General features: G+C 56.0%; 1 protein-coding gene across 11 annotated transcripts in view; it reads left to right on the top strand.

The window, feature by feature from the left end:
• MAPT (microtubule associated protein tau) overlaps window positions 1–12,444 on the top strand; it is a 76,692-nt gene that overhangs the window by 46,941 nt on the left and 17,307 nt on the right. For 7 of the 11 annotated variants that reach the window (XM_070394848.1, XM_070394849.1, XM_070394852.1 and 4 more), the window contains 3 exons: window positions 80–145; window positions 4,929–4,984; window positions 8,904–9,036. In XM_070394848.1, coding sequence (XP_070250949.1) covers window positions 80–145; window positions 4,929–4,984; window positions 8,904–9,036 — 255 coding nt within the window. Of the gene's footprint in view, window positions 1–79; window positions 146–1,385; window positions 2,310–4,928; window positions 4,985–7,664; window positions 7,863–8,903; window positions 9,037–12,444 lie in introns of all 11 variants that reach the window. The other 4 variants (XM_070394845.1, XM_070394846.1, XM_070394847.1 and 1 more) reach the window with 2 other exon arrangements.

Here is a 12,444-nt window from a genome sequence, read left to right on the forward strand (position 1 = left end):
GAGGTGCGGAGAGCTTTGTTGTTAGCACACAGTAACTGTCTCTGCTCTTCTCTCCTTCATTTGCTGACACATAAACCAGCTGAAGAAGCAGGCATCGGAGACACCCCCAACCTGGAAGACCAAGCGGCTGGACATGTGACTCAAGGTCAGTGGCTGGAATTGCCTGCCAAGCCTTGGGGGTTGGGAGGAGGGAGATGGCAAGTCTCAGACGGACTCGACCCTGAAGAGAGAATTTGGGCCTGGGCCCTACGTCACAGGCCCAGCAGATGTTTAGGGGGTGGTACTTATTAAAGTTGGGCTGTGCGGATCTAGAAAGAGCTCTAACATGCTTTTCCCAGCACTATTTCTGAGTCAACCCTAAAGTGTTTAGTGTTCTGAAAAAAAGCTGGCCTTGTCCCACTTGGCGTAGAGGGAATGAATATCCAACAGAAACGCAAGGATGTGTGACGGGCGGTTCTCCCTGCAGGCTGTGCCCTCTGGTCTGTCCCAGGAGCAAGGCCTCCCTCAACCAGATCCCCAACAGGCCATTTCTTTTCCGTTTTCTTCTGTGCAAACTTCAAACCCTATTATGATTTTCTTCTCAGGAACCAAAACTGCTGTGTTCAAGAAAAGCAACTTTCTGTAATCATTTAGCATACAACCTTTAAGAACTTAATTTTTTTTAAGTCCTAGAGATTCTTCTTAGGAAATGGAGACCTCTGAGACAATGCAGGCTGGGTTTGTTGGCTGTCATTTGCTGCATAAATGAACTTCAGCGTCTACTGTGTAATGTGGAAGGTTCTAGATTGCAAAATAGCTAGGAACTAGGTGCTGTTTTTTTCTCCAAAAAGTGATATGGGATTTAGCCAATGGTTAGCACCACCACTGAGGCCACCTGGCTTTAGGAAGTGTCTGGGCCTACACCAATGCTAGATGGGCCCTGGAACTAACCAGGTCCAAGGTGAGAAAACAGGCCCGCAGAGGGGAGGTGCTCACCCCGCCCCCCCAACCCCACCCCCTACCCCCCAGCATAAACTGAGAGAGCTTTCATTCCAAGCAGACCAAAGCAACGAGGGTGAGCGCAGTGCGTGCAGGCTTGTGATGTCGTTTAAATGTCCTTTTCTTATTGCAACAAACAAGTGTGCTCCCTCTTAAACAATCAATGAGCCCTTGCTAACCTTTTGCCACCGCTGCCTCTTCAAACCCAGAGGAGTTGAGAGTTCCTGGTCAGCAGAGGGAGGTGCCCAAGAGGCCCCTGGCCGATGGACTTAGCTCTCAGGTTCAGCCTGGACACGGCAGAGAAGCTTCTGGGGTCTCCGTGCTGCCTCAGGGAGAGAAACAGCCAGAAGCCCAAGACTCTCACCGTCCTCAGCATCATCCCATCTGCCCACCGCCTCTTCCAACAGGAGGCCTTCGGGAGCCCCTCCAGGAGTGGGGACCAAAGCCAGGGCCCCAGGCCGAGGAGGCCCCGGCGTTCCTGGAACCCAGCTCCCCTGGGCATCTGCAGACAGAGGCTGTCCAGGAAGGCGTCCTCAAAGAGCCGAGGTGTCATGGAGACGCGGCCACGGGCCTGAGGACCCCTGGTCTGACCCGCCAGCACATGCCCGACGTACCTGGGGCTCCCATCCTGCCCAAGGGCCCCAGAGAAGCCGCGGACCCGCCCTTGGGGACAGAACCCGAGGACACAGCAGGAAGTCGCCGTGGCCTGGGGCTGCTGGAGCACCAGCCTTTGGGAGGCCTGCGCCAGGAGGGGCCGCCTCTGAAGGGGCATCAGGGCAAAGAGAGGCTGGCGGGTGAGGAAGTGGATGAAGACCGCGACATCGACGAGTCCTCGCCCCAGGACTCCCCTCCCTCCCAGGATTCTCCTCCCTCCCAGGTCTCCCCTCCCTCCCAGGTCTCCCCAGGTCTGCAGAGCTCCCCAACCCGAGGCGGGCCAGCCCCCCAGACAGCTTCTAGAGAAGCCACTGGCACCCCCGGTTTCCCAGCTGAGGGTGCCATCCCCCTCTGTGTCGATTTCCTCCCCAAAGTTTGCACAGAGCCCCAGGCCTCAGAGCCTGAGGGGCCCAGCGCGAGGCCTGTGGAAGGGCATGACGGGGCCCCCGAGTTCACGTTCCACGTGGAAATCAAAGCCAACGTGCAGAAGGAGCAGGGAGGCTCCCAGGTGGATGTGGGCGGGGCTGCCCCTCCGGGGGCCCCTGGAGAGGATTCAGAGCCCCCAAGCCCCTCTGAGGGAGAGGACACAAAAAAGACTGACCTTCGAGAACCACCTGAAAAGCAGCCTGCGGCTGGGCTGCCCGGGAAGCCCGCCAGCCGGGTCCCTCAACTCAAAGGTCTGTGTCAAGAGCCCCTGGGCTGCTTCCCGGAACCCCGTGTGCCACCCGGGCTGCGGGCACTGCCACTGAGCTTCTGGCCCCCGTGACTCCTGCCGCTTCCAGGTTCCCAGGCACAGCCACTAAGCGGACCGCCTGGGTCCCGCCGCTCACCCTCCCGTGGCCCCCTCCTGCCCTCAGGCCCTGGACGCACGTGCCCCCCTCACGCTTGCCCGCCGTTCTGCATGTCACCAACACCCCCGCCCAGCGCTTCCTGCCCTGTTCAGTCCCCCGGCCACTTGGTTTATCCGCACAGTCCACCAGCCCACGGGAGGTTGGTGGGCCGCACTCCGGAGAGGGTAACAGCTGCTCCGACTTTTGAGGGCCTATCGTGCGCCTTAAATGTATAGTCAGAACCCTCCCGGCCTTCCCAAGTGGGTGTCATTAGCCCACTTGGCAGATGAGAAAACTGAGGCTCAGAGAGGCAAAGTAACTCACTGAAAGTTACCAAGTCGCAAATGGCCAAGCCAGGTTCAGAATCCAGGTAGGTCTGCTCGGAAAGGAAGCTCTTCCTTGTACACCACAGTGACTTCCAGAAGGTTCTGGAGCGAAACCTCCTGGCCCAGAGACGCAGAGGGCACGAGCCCGCCTCCTGCTGCTCTTGTCAGTGGACAATGCATCACGCGCGGCAGGTGACACACACAAGCGCTTGGAGGTGGCCAACAGCCCACAATGAGCCAGTGACACAACGACCCCACCCACACCCACCCCGCAGGAGGGAGTGAGCAGGAACAAAATGTTCCTGTTCAAAGCACCCCCCTTCCTGAGCCCTAGGAAGCAAGACCACAGTCGCCTTTGGGGGCTGGAGAGACGGGAGGGGCGGTTCCCAAGTGTCGAGGTCTCTGTGATCTGTCAGGGAGGGGACAGTGCACAACCCAAGGCGGCTTCCTGGTCACATCAGGTGCATCCATACAGTTAGGGCCCTGAGCATTTTAGGGTTATTTTCAGGGTTCAGACATGGATGCTACTGAAGCTGTCAATGGCAAACATCTGTTAAGTTTTTATTAGATCCTGCATGTCAAGAGAACTTGGAAATGTCGTCGATAAAGGAAGCTGTATTTAAAATTTAAAACAGAGGCTGGTGCCATTTTGGAGCTCAACCCATCTGGTACCCAGATGACCTAATAAATTTATAATCCCTTAAAAGTTAAAACAGGAAAAAAAAATCCTATGTCCATTTTAAAATATCCTAAGTTCCAAAATAGTAGGAGGCAAATAACTGTGGCTTGACACCTTACAACACCGCTTCCTGAAAACGGTGTTTTATAGAATCCTGGTCCACTGGATGCTGACAGGTGTGTCCATGGTCCAGTCAGCTTAGACTAAACAAAGTTAAATAGGGTTTGCAGGTGCAGGACTTGCCCGAGTCTTTAATAATCTAATGCACATGTTGACCCTCTGAGAAGGACCCATAGTATGAATTCCCCAAAGTTATTTGATCTCATCTGCTTACATCTCCTGGAAGAGGGCCTGTTCAGTAGTCCCCCAATTTGGGAAATGCTGATCTAGCAGACGCATTGGTTGTGACATGCATGATGGTTGATGTGGGCAAAGGCTGTGAACCAGGTACTGGACCCTGGCTAGGAGTCTCAGGGTGGGCTCAGGAACCTGCATTTTAATAACCTCTCCTGGTGATTCATCACGGTAAAGTCTGAAAACCTCTGGGCCAGCTCATCAATGCTGGTCACTCTAAAAATCCAGTCTCCGTAGCCAGCGAGCAGCTCCAAGAGGCCCCATTGTCCTTGGGGCAAGGGGACTACAATATTGAAATCAAAGACAAATCTATAATCAATCTTCAACAATGAATGTCAATAGAAGGAGAAGGTCAGGCAGAGGTGACCCTGGTAGACCAGTAGACTGGTTTCACCAAGGGGTGTGGCTTTCTAAACACAAAAGCGGTCAATGGTTTAGTCCTAAAATCCAGAGGTCATCTGTAGGATGTTCGATGGTAACCAGTTATGAGCTAATTTGGGGAAATCAAGGATTAACCCCTTGGGAGGGCCACCAGGTGGTGAGAAGACCCTCCAGGGCTGGGTCATTTGCGGGTTGGGCTCATTGGAGAACAGCTGGGCTGGTGCCCAAAGCCCCCATTCATGAGGGGCTGGCCCTGACCCTTGAGTGACAGCATGAGCAGGAGTCCTGCAGGGGCCAGAGCCTGGCTAGGCTGCCCCATCGGTGGCCCTGGGACTTCCAAGTGCCCCTCCTGGGAGAGGAGTTGGCCCCAGCTGGGGGGGACTGGCCCAGGCAGAGGCAGGAAGGGAGCCTGTGAGAGGCAGGGCCTGCCTTCCCTGTGCCAACGTGTGCCCGGAAGTTGCCTCTGCGTCTCCTCTGCATGTCCCCACCCTCGGCCAGCCTGCTGCCCTCGTCAGGGTGCGCCAAGCAATGACCCCAGCGTTCTGTGTTGATACTAACAGCGAGAGGCCTAACAGGTTCCAGGGGAGAGAAAATCAGTGGTTCCCACTGAGCCCACCTGAGCAAAGCAGGTGGCACCACCCTGAGAAAGAGGCCTAACGGCCCTGAGCCGTGTCCAGGAGCCGTGCAAATGGGTGTAACGTCCATTCTCGTTTTATATTTCCTCAGCTCGCATGGTCAGCAAAGGCAAAGACGGGGCTGGCACCGACGACAAGAAAACCAAGGTAAGCGGCCGAAACCACGGAGCTGTCTGCCGCCGAGTCTACCAAGAAGCCGTGCTTTCTATCTGAATTAATTTTATGTACAATGTGTCTGTATACGTGTCACTGAGGTACAACTGCCATTCCCAGCGCTTGTTTTTACGCCAACGTAAAACTCCCGCGTTTACCCCTGTTGCTACCTGTGCCAGGGCAGGGCAGTCGGCAGGCTCGGAGCCCTGCTCCTAGGTGCCATCCGTTAGCCTAGTTAAATGAGGTGTTCACGGGACATGAAGGTACGTTTGACTTTTCTGAATTTTGTACATCTTACCCTTCTCGCTGCAGGTCTGGGCTCAAAAACATATGTATATATACACACACATACTTTAGATAGAAAAATATCATTTCCTTGGGGGCTGAGGGAGTGTTGAGCAAGGACGTGATCCCCAACCTAAGGCGGAGGGTTCCGGGAAAGCCCTAGGAGAGCGGGCCTACAAAGGAGGGTTGGCGAGGTGGGGGGGGGAGAATGGCATTCTAAGGGCAGCAACAGCACAGCAAAGACTGGGAAGAGAGGCCTGGTGCCTTCCAAGAACTCTAAGCAGCTTGGCTTGGTGGCTGCAGAGCTGGAGGGGGCGTGGGGTGTGGCTGGCAGAGGAGGGAAGCCTGGCACACACCTTGAATGCTAAGTGGACAAGTGTGGTGGCCATGGTGCTTCACATCTTGCCAAGGCGGTGATTTGATCGTGTGCTGTCATTAGTCTTCGGAAACGAACCCCAGGATCAGTAAGAGAAGCAGCCTGCTGCCCCCCTACCCGCCCACCAGCACTGCACCCAGGACTTCCCATCCCAGGAAAATCCCACCATGGCCCTAGAGCAGTGATGGCGAACCTTTTGAGCTCAGCGTGTCAGCATTTTGAAAAACCCTAACTTAACTCTGGTGCCGTGTCACATACAGAAATTTTCTGATATTTGCAACCATAGTAAAACAAAGACTTACATTTTTGATATTTATTTTATATATTTAAATGCCATTTAACAAAGAAAAATCAACCAAAAAAATGAGTTCTCGTGTCACCTCTGACACGCGTGTCATAGGTTCGCCATCACTGCCCTAGACGAAGACCTGTTTTTCTTAAAGGTGCCTAAAATTCCCGTTATCAATTCCGCCTGAAAGGCCTGGGTCTTCATCAGCCCCGGAGCCCTGATGGAGCCCCCAGGTGCAAAATGGTAGCGTGTTGAGGGCCACTCCCCAAAGCGCTGTCCTGTAGGAAGTCAGGGTTCCCCATCACAAGATCCTGTGAGTCAGCTGAGGGTCCTGCAGAGACTTGGCGGATGGGGCTCTGCTCTCGGTGCTTGAAGCAGTAGCCATAGCTGCTTGCCAACCATGATGCACATTTAGGGGGACCCCAGCCTCATGCGTTCACTCATTCATTCATTCATTCATTCATTCCCACACATGGTGCAACGTCCCTGCCCTAGAGTTGCTCATAGTGAGGGGTCAGGTCTCTCAGAAACCTTGGTAGGGAGAGCGCTGCCTGTGCATCTGGGGAAGGAGGCGTTGCCAGTACCCACCCTCGGCTTTTCTTCCTTCTCACCAGCCCCAGGACCTCAGCTCGCATCCCTCCCCTCACTCCTCCTCCATCCCTTGGGCCGTCCTCCTCGCTGAGGCTTCCATGGGGAATGCAAGGGCGATGAGGAACAAACCCCAGAAACCAGTAAAATCTCTGTCAGGACCTGCCCTGTCATCGCTCAGCCCTATCTCTCAACTGGTCCTCCAGGGTTTATTCCTGAAGGTGTACCCCCTCCTCTCCCAGGGCCACACACCCTGGTTAGAGTTCCCCCAAGGCCTTAGGACAAACCACAGGTGCCAGCCACACACCGTCAAGTGCAGCTGCCTCTGTGAGGTCATCCGGCTCTCAGGCACCTGTCCCATTGGGCCGCCCGCCCACCCAGGCTTTTCCTTAAGTGGCCCACGTTCCAGAGGAAACATGGGCCAGGTTAGGGTTCACCAGATCGAGTTCAGTTCTATTGCAGATTTTATTCAGAAAGTGTGTGTGGGGGTGTGTGTGTGTGTGTGTGAGAGAGAGAGAGAGAGAGAGAGAGAGCGCACGCTAAGTAGTGTCAGGCAGAATCTTTGAGACTGAGAACCGGCACGGCCCTGATTGTAGCGGTACCAACCTGTCAGCGAGGGGGAGGGCGCCAGGGGTGAGCAGGCCAGCCTGGCTCCGCACCTGGAATTGGGCAGACGGTGGGGCAGGTCGGACGCTTGACATGCTGCAGAAGTTTTATTGAGAAACATCCTAGAATCATCTGCTTTGGTGATCTCCACCAACTTTTTGGACATGAAACACCTGTAAATCAAAAAATTCTCCAAAGTGGGGAGCAGGGGGTGGGGGGGAGGATGGGCACAAAAAAAATCCAAGACAGAACATTCTAGAACTTCTCTCCATTTTTCGGCTTCTCTTTTAAAAGTCCTGTCACATGTGCATTCTATAATGCACTGCATATATTGGCCGAGTCCATGAGGGCGCACGTCCCCACCTGTTCTGGCCGATGACGGCTGCCAAGGGTACATGATCCAAACAGGTGGAGATCTCTGCCGTAGACCGTTACCTGCCTTGTTTATGTTTAGTTACTGTCTTTTTCAGTTTGTTTCCCTCCCCCATGTGCTGATTTTTATTTTGATTTTATTTATGTTTATGTTTAAGACATCCACACCTTCCTCTGCTAAAACCCTGAACAGTAGGCCCTGCCTTAGCCCCAAAGGCCCCCCTCCTGGTAGCTCAGACCCTTTGATCAAACCCTCCAGCCCTGCCGTGTGCCCAGAGCCATCCTCCTCTCCTAAACACGTCTCTTCTGTCACGCCCCGAACCGGCGGTTCTGGAGCAAAGGAGATGAAAGTCAAGGTAAGGAAAAACGCCTCCGCAAAGAACCAGGCTGCTCTCGTGTGGTTTTCCAATGTGTGTCTCTTTTAGCCGAAAAGACCTCCTTCAGATCAGCTCTTACCTAGAAGCGCCGCATAGAACAGTTGAAATGGGGATGGGGCCTCGGCACCATCCTTCTAAGCTCCCTTAGTGCCTCATAGCAGCAGCCCCCAGGCACCTGCCGGGACCCCGCTGTGAAGTCGCCGCTCGAGTGGGGCTCCCCTGTCCACTCCCGGTTGGGGAACTGGAGTGCTTCCAGATTGCCCTCTCGGGTTGGATACGAGCCTCGCTGGGCAGCAACGCCTGACCCGCTAGTTGACTCCCTCCTGAGCCATCGTTAGGTCTTTGGTGAATGCAGTGTCTTTTCCAAGTCATGAGTCAGGGTCATCGACTGGGTAACCGAGCCCGGGCACTGCCAGCTGGCTGTGCTGGTGCCCTGCTCAGCCTCGGGCCGGTTTGCTAACCGATGCTGTGTTCACCCACCACGGGCTCTTAGCTCATCTAAGGAGTCGCTGAAACCCAGGGCTGCTTGTGAGAGAACAGAAGAGTCTGACTTAGCTCTGGAGCACTCTCGGTCAAGTTCAACAAACAGGGCCCTCACTGGCCTCTGGTGAAACCAGCCACCGCCAGTCAGGTCCCTGAGGAGAGGCAGAGAACGGGTGTCCACACGGGAGCGGTCTGATGTCCTGCCTGCTGAGCGGCCCTGGTGGAGAGTGAGCCTGAGTGTCACTATCAGCTCCATGGCCGTTCATGCCGCACATCAGCGCAGCTCACACGGATAACGCACCTGAACGTTCCCCCAGGAGGACACGGTGTTCGGAGCGCTTGGTGTTTGGGTGGGGCTGTGGGTTTGTGTGCCCAGCAAACCCTTGTGATTGTAGGAGACATTCGTTGCATCGTGTAGGCAAAGGGTCGCCCCACCCGTAGCCTCATTTTGAGTCAAAGTGGTTAAGTGGCATTGACGCCAAGTAACAATGTCCTTTCTCAACTGTAAAAACCACGCTACCATGCTTCGGTTTACAGGGGGCAGACGCTAAAACTGGAACCAAGATTGCCACTCCCCGGGGAGCGGCCCCTCCAGGCCAGAAAGGCCCGGCCAATGCCACCAGGATTCCAGCGAAAACCACGCCGTCCCCAAAGACCCCGCCGGGCACGGGTAAGAACCTTCTCTGGAACCCAACCCTCGTCTCCGAACTGTCCCTGACAGTTCATGCCCCTGGTGGCTCCGAGATGCCTTCTGCTCGCTAAGCACTGGATTGTGCGTTTTCTTTTCTGCCTTCTTGACAATTCTTAGTTAGATATTGCATCCCCACCTTTTATCCATGAAGGCGTCAAGCTCAGAGTTTGCACGGCTGCGTCTACCAGCTCGTTGGAAGCAGGAGGAGAATGAGGCCACATGGTAACAAGGGGCAGGAAGGGGGCTTCTCTGAGCTTCTCTTGACCTCCACCCAGTTCAGGGCCCCTGGGAGGTGTTTTGACGGCCACCCAGACCCGTCACTATGCGTGACCTCACACAGGGCGTGGCCTCTGCCCAGCCTCACTTGCTGGGGTGTTGGGGATTCTCTGACAGAAGCCAGAGGTTTTCACTGATCAGTTGCAGGCTGTCTGTCCTACGGTCCTGGGAGTGAACCCGGCCGGTTCAGTAGCAGGACAGGCTCCCGTAGAGCGATTTTGCTTCCAGCGGTGCTTTCAGAGGCGTAGCCCTCTTTGGGGATGGGGGAGAGCCAGGCTTAGGCCCCCTCTCCCAGGAAACATGTTCCAGGCAACTGGGTTTCGATGCTGCACAAGTCAGGGGGCGCTGGCCTGCGCTGGCTCCGGAGAGATGCTCGGGAGCCTGTGGGTCTTGTATGACTGCGCGTGTGCCTGGCCTGGTCCAATGACGCCTCTGCTGCCGTTGGCCAGGGCGGCAGCTCAGAGCCCTTCGCCGGCGGCAGGCTTCTGCGTGGCGTCTAGCCCAAGTCTGCCCTCGGGCGATGCCTACAAGGACGGCGCGCATTAAGGCGCACTGGTTTGGTTTTCCATGCAGTGTTTTCCTCGTGGATGTGATGCCTATGCTAGGGGGTCAGTGAGGAATTGTGACTGGATCTGCATACGACTTTGCATGTGCTCTTTGTCACTTCACACGATGCAGTTGGCTCACACGACTGGAGCCACAACTGGAAGCACGAACATGCATCCCTCCTTGGCTCTCACCCGCTCTCGGGTGGCCGCCTGCAGGTGGACAGAGCACCCTGTGGGCCCCTTGACCTTGTTTCCTGACAGACAGGCCCCTGCTCCCTGGACGCCTTCCCTGCCTCCCACCTCAGCCCCTCGGCCTGGCTGGGCACCCACGACCCAGAGAAGAGCTCCTCAGGCCCCGTTTCCGCCTGATTGTAACGAGGCTTCCTGTGGATTTTTCTTTTTAAGCTACCAAGCAAGTGCAGAGAAAACCACCCCCCGCGGGGCCAAAGCCTGAGCGAGGTAACCCTGCTCCGCCAGGGGTCACCCCCTCTGTGTGTGGCTGTTTGTCGGCTTTGGTGTTTAGAGCTGGAGGACCCGCTTCTGAAACCGTGGTTTCACACGCTGAGCCTGGACGGGGACAGTCAGGATTCCCGCTCCTCTGCTGGCGTGTGGTTTGACGAGCCGTGTGCGTCCAAGGGAGCTTTCTAATACTGTGTGTTCTCATTTCCTGCCTCGGAGGGCTGGGTGGGGCAGGGCAGCCCGTGCCTCGGGCTGCCTGTGGCTGCTGGAGGCTGCACGGTCCCTAACCCAGGTCTGCGTGTGACGTTCCCTCTGGCGTTTATCACACGTGGTCTGCACAGCCTGGGAGGCCGGCCCGTCTCTGCTCTGGACGCTTTTACCTGTCGCCACATCCCGTCTTCACACACAGCACTGGGGGCTGTGACACATCCCCCCTTTCAGATGCGGACACAGGCTCGGGGGTCACTCCGCAATCAGGTGGCACAGAAAGGATGTGAAGCCATCGCCAAGTCTGGCCTTGTGCGTGGAGGCAGGAGGGGAGGGCAGGGCAGAGTGGGTGGGGATGGCCTAGAGCAGTGATGGCGAACGTTTTGAGCTCGGCGTGTCAGCATTTTGAAAAACCCTAACTTAACTCTGGTGCTGTGTCACATATAGAAATTTTTTTTTTTTACTATATTTTATTGACTTTTTACAGAGAGGAAGGGAGAGAGATAGAGAGTTAGAAACATCGATCAGCTGCCTCCTGCACATCTGCCACTGTGGATGTGCCCGCAACCAAGGCACATGCCCTTGACCAGAATCGAACCCGGGACCTTTCAGTCCGCAGGCCAACGCTCTATCCACTGAGCCTAACCGGTTTTGGCTATAGAAATTTTTTGATATTTGCAACCATAGTAAAACAAAGACTTATATTTTTGATATTTATTATATATATTTAAATGCCATTTAACAAAGAAAAATCAACCAAAAAAATGAGTTTGCGTGTCACCTCTGACACGCGTGTCATAGGTTCGCCACCACTGGCCTAGAGGCAGAGACGGGGGGCGGGGGCGGGGTTCTTAGGTGGAAAAGGAGAAAAGGCTTCGTTTGTCCTGTTGCCACAGAACTTGACTTTAGGGTTCACAGCAGACGATCACACTCTACGAAGGACCTGGCTTACTCCCCCCTGGACAAGTGCCTCAGCGCTGAAGGAAGCTAAGCCTCGCCCCGGGGGGCACAGCATGGGGCCCAGTGGCTCTCAGACCCGGCTGCTCAAGAACCACAGGGGAGCTTGGGAGCAGCAGCTTGCAGGCCCCACCCCTAGAGATTCTGTCATGTCAGGTGTGGGCAGGGCCGGGAACCTGCCTCTTCCAGCTCCCGCTCCCCCTCACAGGTCTAGAGACTGACGCAGGGCCCTGGGCCACACTAGGAGAACCACTGAACCACAGGGCAGATGGAACAGTAAACGACTGGAGGGCAGTGGGGCGCGGGGTGCAGGTCAGGGAGCACCAGCTAGCGGCCCCCGGGGGAGGACGGTCCCAGCAGCCTTCCCGGAGGGTGTGACAGGTGCACTGGCATTTGCCCTGCATTGTGGGGAAGGGCGGGAACGGCAGGGCAGGCACCAAGCTGGGCATGGCTTGTCTGGAGAGCGAGGGTCAGGTGGGCATGAAGCAGGCACAGTGTCTAGAGTCGGGAGGCTGCGGAGGCTCTGGTGGGAGAGGGGCCCTGAACTTGCTCAGCAGCTTAACGCTCACCCTGTGGGGAAAGGGTCTCAAGGGTCCAGACGAGGTGGCCCTGGGTCCTGCCCTGGCATCGCCCTTGCTCAGGGCCAAGGCCACCTGGCATCGCACTGGAGTTTCTGAAGCCCGTGCACACACATGGCCGCCCGGCTCCTCACTGCGGGCTTTATCCCTGTGCTTGGTTTCGAGGTGAGGCCCGAACTCAGGGGCGTGTGGCTTGTCAGAGACCACACAGCTAGTTGGGGTCCCACCTCTCCACCCCAGGGCCCTGGGGCAGAACCGGCTCCCTCTCTGGGAAGGGGTACTGTCTCTTGCCCTCAGCGACAAGGCCAGGAAGGAAAGACGCGGATGAGCTCAAGGGCAGCCTCCTGAGCTCCCGGCCTTTC

The sequence above is a fragment of the Myotis yumanensis genome, unplaced genomic scaffold (assembly GCF_028538775.1).
Source record: "Myotis yumanensis isolate MYYU_CA2020_CCGP unplaced genomic scaffold, mMyoYum1.0.hap1 SCAF_16, whole genome shotgun sequence".
In the NCBI taxonomy this organism is placed as follows: Eukaryota; Metazoa; Chordata; class Mammalia; order Chiroptera; family Vespertilionidae; genus Myotis; species Myotis yumanensis.